This window comes from Myxocyprinus asiaticus, chromosome 30 (genome assembly GCF_019703515.2).
Source record: "Myxocyprinus asiaticus isolate MX2 ecotype Aquarium Trade chromosome 30, UBuf_Myxa_2, whole genome shotgun sequence".
NCBI lineage: Eukaryota > Metazoa > Chordata > Actinopteri > Cypriniformes > Catostomidae > Myxocyprinus > Myxocyprinus asiaticus.
The window spans coordinates 9,758,305-9,776,358 of NC_059373.1; the positions used below are offsets into that span (position 1 = coordinate 9,758,305).

An 18,054-nucleotide genomic window follows, 5' to 3' on the forward strand; every position below is an offset into this window, starting at 1 on the left:
CAGACGGAGGCTTATTTTTCCCTACCTTTTAGATATTGAATGGGTACATTCACTATATTAGAGTATCAGGGATCAAATATGGGAAACAGTAGTTGTTCCTGCTTACTGATCTTTTTCATAGAAATTTGTGCAAATTTTTTGTGGTTTCAGATGCTCTAGATGGTATTGGAGCACCGTTGACCCTCGAAGACGATGCCGGTATACTTGTAAAGTGACAGAGGTTCGACCATCTACTCGATGCAAAACTTCTTACTCCATGTTGGATCAGGGAGAAAATAAAACTATTGTGCACAGCCCAAAATCATCCAATGGTTTGTATATAAATGTTTACATGCATTGTTTTTAATATTTATAGTCGGCATGAAATAAACATTTTCTAAATGTACGTTATTGATCTTATTGTGAACGAATCATCCATGCATATGTTTTCGGTTTTTTTTTTTTTACCTCGTTGTCTTTAAATGTAATAACTCTATTTTCCGGTGAAACGACAGACTTCTCTCTGGTGACATATGCAGGACTTCTCCAATCATTTAGTCTGCTTAAACCAAGCCCCTTTCTTATAAATGCCACAACCTTGTGTAGAGATGAACGAAACGTCGATCGCATGCTGCTGAATATGGCAAGGTGTATTTTTGTCTGTTTTCCATCAAAACTGTTGTTGCTTAACCCAAACTTCCATGGTTAGGGGTCAGCTAGCTTGAATTTACATTTCGAATGAAGAGGAATAATGGTGAATTCGTGGTTGTGTTCGAGACACTTCACACCTGAATTGCTGAGTTGATCACTAATGAATACAACGCTTCAGATGCCTCTGGAGTTTATATTTTTGAATGCAGTTATCTTGGGATGCATAGCACGAGTGTTTTTTCCCTTTATATTTAGTGTATTGTCATTCAAAATGTTAAAATATTATTATCTTTTACTCACTCGTTTTTCAACAGCTATAGCCTCTTCGTAAGCGAAGACCGCGATGTGCTTGTGCATTTATATTTCACCGATAACCGGCTCTGACTCAAGCAGAACGGTGGTAAGTGTGTGTCCACTGCAAACTTTCATTCAGATCTGCCTCCGTACTGTTATGCAATGCCCATATTTTCACAATCCAGTCAACAACTGATAGATAAACTCAAATCCCTGCCCTACGTTTTTTTTCTTGTTCGATAAGCTGTTTCACTCGGAAATGTCACAATATGGAAGTAAAGTCGATCGCAACTTCCGTTTCATGCCGACTTTAAGTAGTATTCTTATGAGCTTCTACTGTGTAGTTTTGTGCCATTAAGGTATGAAAGCTTTTTACTGTCCCATTTGTCTATAAACAATGATCTTTTATGGAATTATGACTAAGGCTCTTTCTGTCTCATAGATGAGGATGGTACAGACAGTGAGCCTTTTTCACCTGAGCTGCCCCCCAGCACCCCCTCCAAGACCAAACAAGACTCAGGGGCTGGAGCTAAGACTCCTGGGTATCCACACAACAGGAGACCAGCGGGAGGAATGTCCAGACCATTACCTTCCCCAGGTAAGATCCTTCCATCAGTTTGAAGTTCAGATTCAAGTAGCTTTATTGGCATGGTATAAAAGAGGCTTTACATTGCCAAAGTGTTAGTAACTGTAAATACATACATACACACACAGTTAAAAAAACATCAAGATTAACCTACAAAATGTAAGTATTTTTAAAGAAAAGATAACAACAGTGGTTTAAATTCTTTTTTCTGACTTACATTTATGAATTTAGCATATGACATGATAAGCTTGATATTCCAAAGCAATTTACAAATGTGTAAGCACAGGCAATTAATCCAGTGGAAAAACAATACAAGTAGTGCTATCATACCAAATTTCAACTAAGGACTATATAGAACTATTATAGAATAGTAGTTCTTTACAAATTTCAACAAATTTGAACCTAATTAAAGCTGAATGGTGTAATTTTTTGCGCCGCCAAAAGGAATTAAAAAAATAAATGTTTGTTTTCAAACAGCTTTCTGAATACGCCCCTAGGCTTCTGTTGATTGGCTAAACAGATACTCCTGCCCCAACTCACAGCATTGGTTATGTCAGTGTTATTGTTTTGGTATGGACGGGTCACTCAGAACAAACAGAGGCATTTTTATAGCACCACAGAGACAGTGTTTACAGTTATCGAGAAAATTAACCAACAAATGGCTTATATTTGTCTCTACATATTAAGCTGAGATAGGAAAGTATTTTAACAGAAAGAGTTACACACTTCAGCTTTAAAACTGCAATCATTCAAAGTCAAGTAACTCAAAGTTCCCTTTAAATGCTTCCTCAGGTAATGTTTCCACATCACATCATATTTTGACCATCAGTGACCTTGATGAAACTCGACGGGCAACAAGGCGGTATTCCACACGTAGCCGAAATACATCTCCTCCCCCTTTGGTCCTACCGAGCCCAATAACTCTGCGATCAGGGGGCACCGGTCACCCTAGGTCACTTTCATTTAACCCCCCTGTCTCACCGCTCGGTGCAACTGAGAACCTCATGAGCTCCACCTCACCTCGACGAAGAGGGAGGCCTTCCTCTTTGTCTCCCTCTAGCGTCACCTCAGGGCCCTCTCCCCTACAAGCGGCTCTCCGAAGCCCCTCGTCAACCTTACCTTTGTCTCCCTGCCTCTCCCCAAAGCTTCAGCAGCCTTTCAAAACCACACCAAGACCACAAGACCTAGCCCCTTTAGAGCCAGTAGAGGTTGCAGGTGTGTCAAGCCACAGAATTTCCTTGATGGCCACCTTATCTGACAATTCAGATCAAGAACTGCTTCCTGCACACTTTGATCCAGACACAGATGTGGCAGTGGCCTCGATATTGAATGCAAAGCTAGAATTTGATGAGGCTTTGCTCAATGAAAATGTGGCTCTGCACTGTGACCCACAATGTGGTGAGGGAGACACTGAAGAAATCAGGGATGGAGAACATGAGTTGGAGAACAGTTTGTCAGGTGTGACTCAAGTCAGTGCTGGCAAGAAGGACTTGCCTTGTCTTTCAACTTCAGAGTTGAAGATGGAAGCAGACTCTGCTGATGAGGATGCTGGCCATTACCTAAACTTCTCTCGCACAGTACTGGTCTGTGAGGCTCCCAAAGACTCTACACAGGTAGGTCTCACTGTCCATCCTAACTCAGGGTCTATCTCACAGCTGGATGGAGCTGACAATGACTCGGAAAGTGATGCAAGTGAAGCCAACGCAGAGGATGGTTCTCAGGAAGTAGGAAATAGTTTTCATTGTCAGGATACTGAGCCATCAAAATGCACTGGTTCAAACAAGGGCAGAACCCTTGGCAACGGGCAGCTAGTTTGCACTCCGTCATCTTCCACATTTGAAAATCCTTGTACAGCAGATTCTGTTGATCAGAATGCTGAGCTGGTAACATCAGAGACACAAACCATGGACCTACTTTGTGAAGAACAGGACATTCAGGGAATAACTTCTTTGCAAGACATCGGGAACTTGCTTGTTGACTCTAGCACTGATGTATACAACCAACAAGATGCATCCTTTACAGGTGAGGAGGAAGTCTTGGTGGACAATGAATCAACAGAGAGTTCAAAAGAGGAATTCTTGGATGACACCAGTGGGAATTTTATACCTGCTGGTTTTGACGGCACGGTTTTGGACAGGACAGATTATGCTGCTGGTCCTGAGAAATCATGTGATTCCTCATCAGTAAATTTATTAAACAGGGATGGATTAGGTCTGAAGAATGTGGCATCACCTGTTGAGAAACCAGCAGCAGTGGCGCCTTCAAGTAGTACTAGAACTATTAATATAATCACGCCAGCTAGACACACACAAAGACGTTTAATTACCATTCAACCTGTATCGCAACCCCAAACCCTCCAGATGACCATGCCTGTTGGCACCTCTTTGCCACTGTCTGTGCCTGTCAATGTTGTCTCTTCTTCTCCCGTCATGTGCGTTACTCCACAAGGAACACCTCTTGGAACACCCTGCCCAGTTGTAATGAATGGTTTTGGAGCTCTGCCGAAGGAAGCCACAAGGGGTCGTACCATCGCCATACGCATTGCCACCCCAAAACAAGTGACTGAGCAGTCTCTGCCACAATGTTTTCCCAGTATGCCTTCTTCACCTCAGGTTTTACTAGTCAACCGTGCCGGTCAGATTCTTGTGAAAAACCCACAGACTAACACATATCAGATTGCTAGTGCTAATTCCCCCTCGTATACCCAGATCAGCCAGATTGCGAAAATAATCCACAGTGGGAATATTCTCCAACGACCAGTCCCTAAGGTCACAGTAATGCCTGTGCCACAGGCTCAGGCTAGTCTTGGGAAAAGCCCACCAACACGTATCATATCTTATAGCTGCAACAGTGGAGCAGCACCGTCAACCCAAGTGCTGATCCGGAGGATACCTCAGAGTGATACTGGAAGCCAGCCTCATGGTATCAGTCAGTCCATAGAAAAAAACACAGTCGTGGTTAAGCCCAAGAACGCCTCAGGATCTGAGGGTAGGCAGAAGCAGTTGGCCCAGGCGATAATAGACAAAGCAATGGCAAGCCACCGTGACATAAGTCCCAGTCTTCTGACCCCTTCTCGATTCCAAGTCTCTCCCTGCCCCAATAAACACCTCTCTCTTGACTCAAGTGAATCATCACCTGGGTTTCACTTGCAGCCTCAGGTCAAGATCAAGAGGGTGTCTTCAGCAACTGATCAAATTGGTGTGAAAAAATGCAAGACTGACTTCTTGGAACAGACAGACCCTAGTTCCCAGGATGACCTCAACAGGCAAGGACAAATATGAGTCAAACTACTATTTTAACAAGATTATTTTTCTTTAAAAGGTTATTATTCTAATAATGTTATGTAATAGTAATCTTTTTTTTTTCTAATGCTTAGATCGAACAGGGTTAGAATAAAGACCCCAAGTGTTAAGGATTTCCTTGATTTTGATGACCTGGATACCGGATCTCTCGAACAGCCGAAGAATAAATCCAAAGTGGTTGAACAAGCAAGGTAGTAATGATGATTTAAAGTCATATTGTTAAAGGAAATGTTCCCACAAAAATTTAAATTCTTTCATCATTTACTACCCTCATGTAGGTCTAGGTGGTATGGTGATACAGTATATCATGGTGATGATATAAAGTGGGGTAGAGATTTTCATCTCAAATCCCTAAATCAAGACCAGAATTATCAACCATAACTCCACATTTAGCTTTTAATCTACCAAAGTCAGCACAGACCTTCAGACTGTTCCGGCTTAGTGTGCTAAGCACCAGAATATTGTAGAGACATGGGGGTTGGCTCTTTTGACATGGGACACCATACTGAGTCCCTTTGTGGGCACCTTGGTGGCTAAGTCTTGATGGACCAAGTTTGAGTATACACAAGTGCAAATGAGATTTAGGAGCTATTTCAGAGGGCAAGATGTTCACTGAAATATGACAGTGTGAGGAACAGCCTTTCTAATTTATGACACTAGGAGTCATAGAATTTAGACTTAGAAAACAGTGCATGAGTCATATGGACAACCTTTTATGGTGCCTTTTTGAGCTTGACAGCCCTGACCCCTTTATGCTTTCATTGCATGGACAAGACCAACATTCTGTTAAACTTTTTTTTTTTTTTCTTTTTTGGAAGTTTAATCCTTTTGTGTTCGATGAAACGTCATACAGGTTTGGAATGACATGAGGATGAGTAAACGACCTTTTTGTCGAGTATTCTTTTAAGTTATACATAAAAATAGGCTGACACAATATTTTCTTGTCCTACTCTTTAGAGTTCCTCTAAATGAATCAGAGCCCACTGCAACCCAGGGAAGGGATACACTTGACAGTGGCAAATCTCAATGGATGAGCTCCAAACATGGCGAAAACTCTGACTGGGCTCCTTATGCAGGTGAAATTACAACATGAGTTTTCTTTTTTTTATGTAACATGTATATTTTGAGCAATTAAATTAAGTGCACTCTGATAATATCAGTAATTATTTATCTTTCCAGACTGTTTACAACTTAATATGTAGAACAGTAGTTAGCCTTTAAAGAGTTAAAGATTTGTCATGTCCACATTTTAAAGTACTAAATTACTGATATGATTGATTTTGAATTTGATTTGACCCATAAGCTGCAGAATCTTAATACTGCATAAAGTGATTCGTTTCTTTGAGATCATGACTGCAGTAATACTCAATGTTTTCAACTGCTTTTAAGTATTCGCCAAAGCTAATTGAATAAATCTAAACTTTAACTGAGCCATTTAAAACTTACTGCAACTATAATCTTTTCAGGTTGGAGTTCAGATGAGGACTCTCCATCACCTAGCATGCAGGACAAGTTTTCCAGTCAGTATCAACCTCACCTGCGCTTCCAAATTACCAGTGAAGATGGATTCAGTATAGAAGCAGACAGTATGGATGGTCAGTATTGAGTAATCTCATACTATGAAATTTAAACACTTAAAATTGACTGTGTGTAATGATGTGTTTCTTCTTCTCATGCATTGGGATCATTATCTGTCTACGGTCGTTTCCTTAGTGGCATGGAAGGCAGTGATGGATGGTGTCCAGGAGGCACGGATAGGCTGTCGTATGGAGCATTTGCCCTTCAGCAGGGTAAATGGTGCCAGGGTGCTGGGTGTCCTCCATGATGCTGTGCTCTTTCTGCTGGAGCAGCTTCAGGGTGCTTCCCTCTGCCGGACACACCTCTTCCGTTTTCACCAGCATGAGCAACAGGAAGAGGAGCTACCAATCAATCTCAGTGGCTGTGCTCGTGCTGAGGTCTATGAACGGTAAGTCTCTGTAGTTTTTTATTTCAAACATGAGAAATTTTAGAATATCATTGCTTAAGGCAGGGTTCCTACGGTCAGGGAATTTAATAATTCAATCTTAAAAAATCATGAGAAATTATAGAAATGTTTATTTTTGTTGTAGTTATGCTCTGCTCTAAAAAATATTTTATTGGCTAGAAATCTTCTTGAGTGTTATCCCTTCAAAAAGATAAAAAATAAATTCCTCAGCCAGTTCTCTGGAAAAGTCGTGGAAATATTATGGAAGTTAATTGGTCAAAAGGTGTAAGACCCCAATTGCTTTGCTTTTTGCCCTCCAGAAAATCTACTTTTGATATGTTCAATTTCCTGGCGTCGCAGCATCGTCAGCTTCCTGAGTCTAGGCCATGTGATGATGAAGAGGATGACGTTATGCTCAAATCCAGCAGGTTAGTGTGAATAACAAAACTGTAAAAGATGTACTTTTTACTCATAACATGTACAACCTACATGTGTGCTAGACTAATTGAAAGCTTCTCATTAAAATGAAGATATTTATAATTCATGTTTTTGTAATGCTACATTTCTCCATACTTCTTTCAACTTACCTTATAGACGGGCAACAAGTACAGAGTTACCGATGGCAATGAGGTTTAGACACTTGGAGAAAACATCTAAAGAGGCTGTAGGAGTTTACAGGTAATGCCCCTTTTAGTGACACAGGGTGGTGAGTTTGCAGGACAATTTTGCCCAGATTTCTTGTGTAAAACTAGTAATGAGTACCATGCCAATAAAAGAGATTTTATAAATGTAACTTTAAAAGGCGAATGGCAAAAGCTGACCATTTCAGTGTAAACAAGGCCTTATATATTCTTCCTGTTATAGATCCGACATTCATGGTCGTGGTCTTTTCTGCAAGAGGAACATTGAGGCTGGAGAGATGGTGATCGAGTATGCTGGTATTGTCATCCGCTCGGTTCTCACAGACAAGAGGGAGAAATACTATGACAGCAAGGTATGTGTTACAATGAATTTGTCTTTTTTTGTTTGAGTTTCTTTAAAATGTATGATGTTTAGTGTGAGGTTTTTTAATGATTTATTTTTGGTATGCGTTACATTGAGGTTAAGTGCATGAGGTTAAGCATTTATCCTATTACTTTTTCTTTTCTTTTTTTTTTTTTTTCTGTTGTTGTTTTTGTTTGGTTTGTTGCTCATCTCATACTATTGGGGGTATTTACACTTGGTCACTTCATGCATTTTTACTGATTGGATTAGAGGTCGACCATTAGTGGGTTTTGCTGACAGTGAGCAAAAAGCAACTATCGGTACCAATTAATCGGTAAAACCGATATATCGGTCTACCTCTAGATTGGATAACTATCCGATCATGAAAAGACCAGGTGTAAATGCTCTTCGAGATGGGTATAAATCCGATCACTCAAACCACCCCAGGAGAATTCTCAGGAGGCGGTTTGAGACGCATTCCTGACGAAAATCGTTCAAGTGGAAATGGCAGGGTTCCCGCGGATCCTTAAAGTCTTAAATATCTTAAATGATACAACAAAGGTCTTAAATTTGGAAGCGGAAAGACATGAATCCTGATATGACCTAATATGATACTCAAACTTAAAAAGAATACCATTTAATTAAATAAATGCGTCCTTCAAAGTAAAAAAATGATTGTTGTATTTTCTTCAAGCACATGGGGGCTTGTGAGTGTTTCCAGCTGTTGTAGAGCAGTTCACAATCATTAGGACATATCGGAATTTATGACAAACTGTCACAAATGATCACCTGTTGATGAAATATGACAGTGTTTACTTGTAATTGTTTATATTGTAAAGCGATGTATAGTAGGAGTATACAATTTAATTTCCCTTATCTGTTTGAATGAGCAGCTAGAAGCAGTGAAACCTACATTTCAAAATAAGAGTCCTCAGTGTATTTCAGCCTATAAAGTTAAAAGTTCCCCGCTAGGAATCAGATCTTTATTTATTATTTTATTATTATTATTTTTGGTTATTGGTGTTTTTGTTGCACCATAAACTGCATCTAGAATTTAATTAAATTTGGACTCATGTAGTACAGGAAGGAAAGACTAAGAACATTTAATGTAGACTACCAATTTTAAAAACTATTGGCAGATGAATTGCCTTTCAACACATAATAATATCAGCGAAATACAATACTGGTCGACCTCTTATTTGTATTTATTATGGTACTTAATTATATTTTGATGTATGTGAAAAACATATCTTGAGTAGCTTAAACTTGTATACAGCCTACCCTGTTTTACTATTATGCAGTGTTAAGGCCATGTTGAATATGTGCCCCTGCCAGTTTAAGTAAGAGTCTGTTATTCATGATTTATTTTGAGATTGTGTGGGTTTGTATTTGTATGGGGATATGGTATTAATGTCATTTGTTCAGGAGCCGATTGCATAAACATAGACATTAACTTAAGAATTTGTCTAACAATTAGTCTGTCTAGCTAAAGACATCATAGAAAGCCTGTTGCATAAAACAAGCTCACAGTTGTGTATAGAAAGACAGTCTAATTCACATTGCATTGTGGGGAAAAGTAAGACACTGAACAGCTTAAAAAAATGTCCGACAGTGGACGCTCAATATAGTTTTCATTCGCTGAAAATATTAGCTTATTAGAGGAATACAATGCTTCAAAATGTATTCTTATGTACACATTTAGTGATTTTTACCTAAATAATAAAAACAATAAAAAACAACAAGAAATATTGTTACCATTGTAGAAGTCAAAGTCTTCTACCAAGTCTCAACTCAAAACCCTTTCAAACTTTGTAAACAAAGTTAATCTAGGGGTATGCAGTCTCACATTTTGGTCTTAAATTTGACCAATCTAAGTTTTTATGCAACTTACTGAAAAAGTTAAGACCAAAATTTTAGACTAACTAGTAAGACTAGTCTAAAAAGGTTTTATGCAACCGGCCCCAGGTCTTAAAAAAGGTCTTTAAAAGTCTTAAATTTGATTTTAAAAACTCTGCAGCAACCCTGAAATGCATCTGGCTATTCAAGCCACATATGTAAACTTAACTCCGCCCAAAAAGCGGTACGTCAGCATAGGAAAAATGCAAAACATAACAGTAAATAATAAAAAAGGAACAGAGGCATGTTGTTGTAGAGACAGAACTTATTTCTAATTTTATTTGACTTAGATCGCTGACAAAACAAACTAAACACTGACAATAAGCGCAGTTGCATGGCGCATCTTATCTACGACAAGCCCAGAGGGGGAAAAATACACAGTGCGCACATACACCCTGACTTCCAAATGGGATAAATCAACCCCAGAAGGGCACTTCGAAGGGAGAACAATCATGATAATTCAAGCAAAATTTTCAATAAAATAACTTGCGAATAAACGTTATTTTGAGGCCCACACTTTTCAGTCCTCCAAAGCTTTCACAGTGGATAGTAAAGCCTTCGAAGGTAATAGTGCATAGGGATGATCACTTCTGAATGGGATGCACCACAGGCATACAAGTGCACTGTGCAAAGTCACTTGGAATCAAGTATGACATCTTTCAAATTCGCCGCCCAGCTTTAGCAATCTCGTAAGTGATGTCTGTTTTATTTGCATATAGTGTGGGAATTGACGATCGGATTTATATCAGTTTGGCGGAGACACATTGATGTGGCCGAGTGTAAATGGAATGTGCTTATTCAATTGGGATAGCAATCCGGTCAGTAAAAATCTGCTTGTATTTTCTTGTCCATCCTCTATCTCTCTCTCTCTCTCTCCCCCAAGGGCATCGGCTGTTACATGTTTCGCATTGATGACTTCGATGTGGTGGATGCCACTATGCATGGAAATGCGGCACGATTCATCAACCACTCCTGTGACCCTAACTGCTATTCAAGGGTCATCAATGTGGAGGGCCAGAAGCACATCGTTATTTTCGCCCTGCGGAAGATTTACCATGGAGAAGAGCTCACCTACGACTACAAGTTCCCTATTGAAGATGCCAGCAACAAGTTGCACTGTAACTGTGGCGCCCGGCGCTGCCGACGCTTCCTCAACTAGAGATTGGTGGAATCTATTTCCACCATCATGGAGAAATTTTGGGATGGTTCACTGTCTGCTGTCAGTAACCATCGTCTTTGAAGAAAGGGACCCATATTATTAGTGCTAAAGGGTGCAAAGATGAATGTATTCTAAAGGGACATTAGGGAAAACGACATAAACAGATCACAATCTGCAGATAGTTCAACAGGCGTGTAGCGATTTTTAGACCACCAGCATGTCTTGACTGGTTACTTAGAATGAGCTATTTTACCTTTCAACAACCTGCCAATATATAAGGTTTGCTAATGCTAAATTCTGGACAGGATTGGGCAGTCGATGTTGAATTTTGTAATTCGCTTTGATTCAACAATGAAAGATTGCGACCTCCAAACTGCTAACATAAATGAGTACTCTCTACTTAACTACGTCCTTTGTCCTTTCTCTGCTTTTTTCCATCATGCCTTTCAAATCTCGCCACTGGTGGCTGGAAATGCAGTAGTTTTAATCTGGTACCCGAAGGATACTTTAAATCAGCTGTTAGTTCTAATTTATAGAGGATTTCATAATGGAAGATACCCTGAAGTTTGAAAAGGGGTGTGATTATTTTTGCTACTGATTCAGAGGCGTTCTTTGATAGGTCGCCTTCAACAGCACCTTAATAATCTTTTCTCTTTTTTTCCAGAAATGTTCTCAGTGTATATATGAACCAAAACAGTCTTACTTTTTCATCCAAAAATGCCACAGAACCTCTGAAATGGCAGAGTGGTTTGAAACATAAACGGGAGCCTGTTTATTGTTTCTGGAACATTTCCATTGTACATTTGTTTTTCCGTGTGCTTTTTATATTGGTGCAAGTGAATGCGTCAATTACAACCACTTTTTTTAGCAGAATAACCCAAATAGATTTCATGCCTTGACTGTTTAACATATTTAAAGTTAGAATTTGTTTGCCCTGAATGCATATAAAGATGACTGCCCACAGTTTGCTGCAGTCGTGTACAGATATTTCCTTTTTCAAAAGATTTGCAAGGATGTATTGTCCCATGTATGTACGCACCCAAAGCCCACATCTTGATAGTTTTAAGAACCCACTGTTTTTATGTGCTTTTATATCATGTGGCCAGTGTTTTTGGGGGTCTGTTGCTATTTTTTGCCAATTAGAATTACTTGTGTTGTGTTTAAAGTTGATAGTTAAAAAGAAATCCCATCTCTGATTAACTTTTTATGAGACTCGAGTCATCTTAACATGCACATGTTATTAATAAAAATACACAAAACCATACAAATGTATGCGGGGGTCTAGCTTGAAGAAGACAACAAGCTGCTGATAGCCATGTGTCTTTCAAAACCCTTCTTTACACAGCACGTTTTGGCCTATTCTCATCTCTTTAGGTTGACTACCTCAGTAGCTCAGTAGACCAGTGACAGCTAGTGAAATACAGTACAAACAATGACGTAAATTATGCTGGGATAATCCCACACTAGCTTTGATTTTTATGCAATGTAACTTTTTGTTTGTTAATTTGTTTGTTTTTTCAGAAACTTCCCAGAACCTTATTTCCTCATGCTTTTGTACATAATTGAAGTGTGCTTATTATTAAAAATGAAGACTGAGGCTTGATTCCATCACTGAACGTGAGGGAGCTCAGAGTTCATCTAACTCGGAGTCCATCTTTGTATATAGTTGTATATTTACAAGAATTTCAAAATCTGATAAATTGCACTTTTTTTTTTTTTAATTTTTATTTTATTTATGATGTTATGTACGTAATAAAGTTTCAAAACTATTTGAACACAATCTTGAAATTTGATTGTTCTACACTGTCTGGCCAAAAACAAAAAGTCGCAGTTTGGATTTAAGGCAGTCTTATGATCTGGGGTTGCTTCAGTTGGTCAGATCTAGGCTCAGCAACGTTATGTGGCAATAAAATGAAGTCAACTGACTACCTGAATGTACTGAATGACCAGGTTATCCCATCAATGGATTTTTTTCTTCCCAGACGGCACGGGCATATTCCAGGACGACAATGCCAAGATTCATCGGGCTCAGATTGTGAAAGAGTGGTTCAGGGAGCATGAGGAATCATTTTCACACGAATTGGCCACCACAGAGTCCTGACCTTAAAACCCCATTGAAAGTCTTTGGGATGTGCTGGAGAAGACTTTACGGAGTGGTTCAGTTTTCCCATCGTCAATACAAGATCTCGGCCAAACATTAATGCAACTCTGGATGGGGAAAAAAAATCAGAAACAGAATGAGCTTTATTGCCAAGTATACTTGCACAAGGAATTTGTCTTTGTAAATGTTGTGATGGTGCATAAGGTTGTCGAAGCAATGCAACAACAAATGAGCACCATAATCAAAGCTAAAGGCGGTCCAACGAAATATTAGAGTATGCAGCTTTTGTTTTGGCCAGGCAGCGTATATTTTGGATGCCATGAGTGGTCCCCATTTTTAAGTTGTTGTTTTTTTTACGTTTTTCCCAGACCCTTTGACCTCCACAGCACAACAAAATTAAGCCACAACACAGCGGAAATAAGCCACAACAAAATGAAATGACAGCACAACAGCAATAAGCCACAATACAACAGAAAAGCCACAATATGTTGGCCAAGGGTTGAACAGCACAACAAAATTAGCAATGCAAAAAGAAAAAAAAAAAGCTGAAAACAAAAACCGCCATAACTCAATGGAAAAGCTCAACACGAAATTAAACCTTTTCTGATAATTTTGTGTTGTGCTGTAATTTCATTGGGTTCTGGCTTTTTCGTTGTGTTGTAACCTAATTTTGTTTTGTTGTGCACCCATGGGCCAATGTGAGAGTTAAGTTTGTTAACAAAAATATTCAGCGTGCACTCCTGGGCAAAAATAAATAAAAATGGGCCAAGCCAAAAATAGCAAAACATTAAAACAAGTCTTAACCACAAATTATTGGTCAGGAAATAAGCAAGAATTGAACAAGTAGATAAATTAACGTTATGGGATTGTTTTTCACTTTGATTTCTTTAAAAGTTTTAGCCTTGTGGGTAAACTTGCGGACAGCTTTTTACAGAAAGAAGAGTCAATGTAGTTTCACTCAATGCTGATGAGACCAAATATTCTCTATAGGGTTCAAATCTGGACTCTGACCAGGCCAAAACATGAGCCTGATGGACTTCTTGGTGGTCTTGCAGTGTGGGCAGAAGCATTGTCTTGTTGAAAAATAACATCTGATTGTTCCTCTTTAGAAAACAACTTTTCAATTGTGGGAAGCAAGCCTTCCTGCAATATTCTCCTGTACTCCAAAGCATTGAGTTTTCACTGTGAAGCAGCTCACCAGTATCAGCAGCTGAAAAGTCTCCAACAGAGATGCATTCATTATTGTATTTCTCACAAGATCTTCTGGAGCATCACCATGCAACTCAAATCGAGATTTATCACTCCACAGCTCTGCTAAACCACTCTGAATCAAACTTTCCATATTCTGCCAAAAACTTCATTCTGTCTTTGAAGTTTTTCTGAGACAGCAATAGCTTTTTAACACTTCTAGAGACAAAACCTGCATTAGATAATTTTGTGGTTATTGCTCTTCTGGAAAGAGTCTTGTTTTCTGAGGTCTTGAATTCTGCTGACAGTTTTATAGGCTTTTTGTCCTGTCTTTGAGACCTGTAAATTTCAGCAGGTGGTCATCCCTGCATGACGGCTTCGGGCCTTCCAGATCCTTTCTTTCTGGCAAAATCGCTTGTTTCAAAGTGCTGACCTATTCTCCTAATAGCTGATAGAAAATAGGGATTTTCTCTGCCTTTATGATCTTGTAAACTTCAGAATAGCTACAGTTGGCCTGACGCAGACCAGCTATGCGGTTTCTGACAGCAACCCCTGCGTGATATTTAGCTTTTTTTCTTACTCCTTTACCTTGGGACTCACAACACTGCATATTGTAGATCTCTCCCTGCTCTATCACTCCTGGTTCCATTTATGAGCTTGTTATCAGGCCGTTGATGGGCTGCATCAGGTATGAAGAATCTTTTAAGAAAAGAAAAACAAAAACTTCCCAGAAGATATTTTTGGAAAATGTTATACACCCAGACATGTTTTTATGATTTTACCTTTGCATACAAGAAGACTATATAAGTGAATTTCCCTGTTTCCAGCTGTTTCCCAAACAGTTCACTGAAGCAAAAGTTAAAGAGCAAATGGTGGCTTGTCTCTCTTTCTCTCTCTTTCTCTCTCTCTCTCTCTCTCTCTCTCTCTCTCTCTTTCTTCCCCCCCACCCAGGAATGTACTATCTTACTAAGTACAATGAGGTCAGAAAAAGTGCATGTATGACCATTATAGACACATTTGAAAGATATGGTTTAAAATTAAATTAGTAATTTAGTTTATCTGCCCTGTGAAGGAATTAGGACATAATACCTCTTATCTTTTCTTGGTTGTATTTTCTGAAAATAGGAATTCAAGGGATTAGAAATTCAAGAATGATCACAGAGGGTTTGTTTTTTTGTTTTTTGTTTTTCTGGGGAGGGGCACAAGATAGTGTTGCCCTCTCTCTCCGCTACAGGTTGCTCTTGCCCTTGAGCCTTCAGCGGAAGTGATAAGATGTGACCCGATAATCAGAGTGGCAATAAATGGCAGACAACACAAGATTACTCTTTACGTGGATGATGTTTTGCTTTTTTTGTCTGATCCAAATACATCAGTATCAGTAATGTCATTCGGGGTATTTTCAGGATACAGGATACATTTTACAAAATCTGTTGCTTTACCTTAGGCAATCTCATTTCAGAAACACAGATGCTTTCTTCTCTCCCTTTTATGTGTTCTGCGTCAGGCTTTACTTATTTAATGCTTCATATAACCCCTACAGTCCAACTTATGTTTAAACATAATTTTGTTCCTCTTTTGGAGAAAATTCATAGTGATTTCAGAGGTGGAATGCTCTTCCTTTGTCGTGGATGGGGAGAATTGCATTAATTAAGATGAACGTTTTGCCTCCTTTGTTGTATCCTTTGATGATGCTACCAATTTTGCTTTCAGGCAAAGTTATGAAAGAACTTAACAGCTGGCTGTCTGGTTTCATAAGGAGTAAAAAGAAACCAAAGTTGAAAATGGCCAAATTACAGCTTTCCAGTCATAAGGGTGGTCTTGATGTTCCAAATGTAAGGTGGTATCAAATTGCATGTCAGCTTCACTTTCCTGCAGTATGGTTAAACAATTATCCCAGCTCCATTTGTTTTGATCTTGAAGCTTCACAATCTCAATGCCCTCTTCAGAACCTGTTGTTCATTAATAATTCTACTAAAACAAAAAGTCTTAATGATAGTCCAGTAATACAGAATACCCTCAAGGCTTGGTCGCAGTCTCATAAATTGGAGGGCAGGTTACGTTTTACATCAGCCCTCACACCAATACAAAACCATTCTGATTTCCCCCCTGGAGTAACTGATAATGGTTTTAATGGATGGAGTACTTTAGGTATTGTAAGGGTAAATGATTTTTTTGAGAGCTCTACACTTATTGAGTAGTTATCTACTAGATTCAACCTGCCTAGACAGAATTTGTTCAGGTACTTGCAGCTCAGAGGCTTTTTATAAAAAAATAATAAATAAATAACACTTTGTAGACATACACTGACATCTGTGTATCTGATTTAGAGAAGGTAATACTTGAACACGTCTCAATGCTACATTAAGCTCCGTCTCCTCAGGAGACAGAAAATCTTCGGAGGATGTGTGAAAATGACCTGACAGTTAATATCTCGGATGAGGACTGGGAATCAATTTAAATCAATCATGCTAAACAAATACCTGTGTGCAATAGGGCACAAGCACTTCAGCTTAAAATAATACATCGCCTACATATTACCCATTACTGTATATTAGAAACAAAATGGATTCAAGACTCTTCCCGCTTTTGTTCAAAGTGTAAAACACCAATCGGTAATTATATTCATTGTTTTTGGTCATGTCACAAGATTCAGATGTATTGGAGTAAAACTGTACATTACATTGGGAATATTTTGGACTCAGATTTAGATCTTGATCCAGTCTCACTTATTTTGGGCCTTCCAAATTAGAGAATTTTGAATAAATATCACAGGAGACTTTTTCATATCTTAACCTTAGCAGCATGAAAAAAAACATCTTGATGTCTTGGATTGAAGAGAAAATCCCCCTCAACTAAAAAGTGGCTTAGGCTCGTGAAAGAGCTTATCCCAATGGAATTTTTGACGAGCACCATACATTCTTCTACAGACACATTCAAACAGATATGGACACCTTATCTGGACTATGTTGATAGCTCTGTGGATAATATGTTACAGTATATTTGAGAGCTGTGATGGTCTTCAGGAAGCATAAGATGTTAGTGAACTTCTCCGCTTTAATGTTGTCCTTGGGTTATATTACTTTTCTCCCTTCATTGGCTATGGTTGCTGGTAGTGATTTATATTTTATTGTTGGTGCTTGAGCTCTTAATTTTTGTTTTGTTTACATAGGTAATTTTTTTTTAAAGTGTAACTACTCTGGATAATCTCTATAAAAATGCTATAAAAAAACTCAAGAATGATTTGATTTGTGAAAAGTGCTTAGTAGTGCTTAAAATTTATATGGAACGTTTCCTCCATGTAATGTGTGTCCATCAAAGAAAAGACGCACTCCACATTCATTGAATAATTTGTCTTTTAATATTGTCGCAGTTCTTTAAAGTCAGTTGTTTATCAAAAAGTAAAAAGAAACATTAATTACAATCACACATAACATGGATGCGGTACATAAGCCGTGCGACTCATCTCGTTAATGTGCACTGAACTGAAACACTTCTGTGAGATTCTCCCTGAACTGCCACTATTCTTTAAGAGATGTTACAATTTTATTGCTTGTTATAAAAAAGATTGTAAACTCAATGTAAATACTTATAGTTTACACATTATTTTAAACAGTAATAGCTCATATTATTATATACTGTATGCAATTTCATGACAATATTAATTGACAGAATGTAGAATTTGCACATTTTTATAAAGCTAAAATGTGATAAAGATGAATTAGAAAAAATGCTTTCAAACATGATATAGTATATTACTTTTTCCTGGCTGGTTCTTTTATACAATTATAAATGACGCCATATCGGAATTACTATAATTACGAGTTTTCGACTAGTAAATACCTTTCATGTTACTTGTAATACAAATTGGAAACTGAATTATATGAAAGCACTGAGTTCTCACACTTGTATGAAGTCCATGAAAATTACTATTTGGTGCTAAAAAAAAAGTAG

At 38.5% G+C, this 18,054-nt stretch overlaps 1 protein-coding gene across 2 annotated transcripts in view; it reads left to right on the forward strand.

Annotated features, from left to right (window-relative positions):
- LOC127421184 (histone-lysine N-methyltransferase 2B-like) overlaps positions 1-12,584 on the forward strand; it is a 47,962-nt gene extending 35,378 nt beyond the window's left edge. For both annotated transcript variants that reach the window (XM_051664008.1, XM_051664009.1), the window contains 11 exons: positions 151-311; positions 1,367-1,522; positions 2,303-4,775; positions 4,887-5,003; positions 5,770-5,888; positions 6,279-6,407; positions 6,526-6,778; positions 7,096-7,203; positions 7,370-7,453; positions 7,640-7,769; positions 10,539-12,584. In XM_051664008.1, the coding sequence (XP_051519968.1) occupies positions 151-311; positions 1,367-1,522; positions 2,303-4,775; positions 4,887-5,003; positions 5,770-5,888; positions 6,279-6,407; positions 6,526-6,778; positions 7,096-7,203; positions 7,370-7,453; positions 7,640-7,769; positions 10,539-10,814 (4,006 nt within the window). In that variant the 3' untranslated portion in view covers positions 10,815-12,584. The remainder of the gene's footprint in view (positions 1-150; positions 312-1,366; positions 1,523-2,302; positions 4,776-4,886; positions 5,004-5,769; positions 5,889-6,278; positions 6,408-6,525; positions 6,779-7,095; positions 7,204-7,369; positions 7,454-7,639; positions 7,770-10,538) is intronic.
- The last annotated feature ends 5,470 nt before the right edge of the window (positions 12,585-18,054 follow it).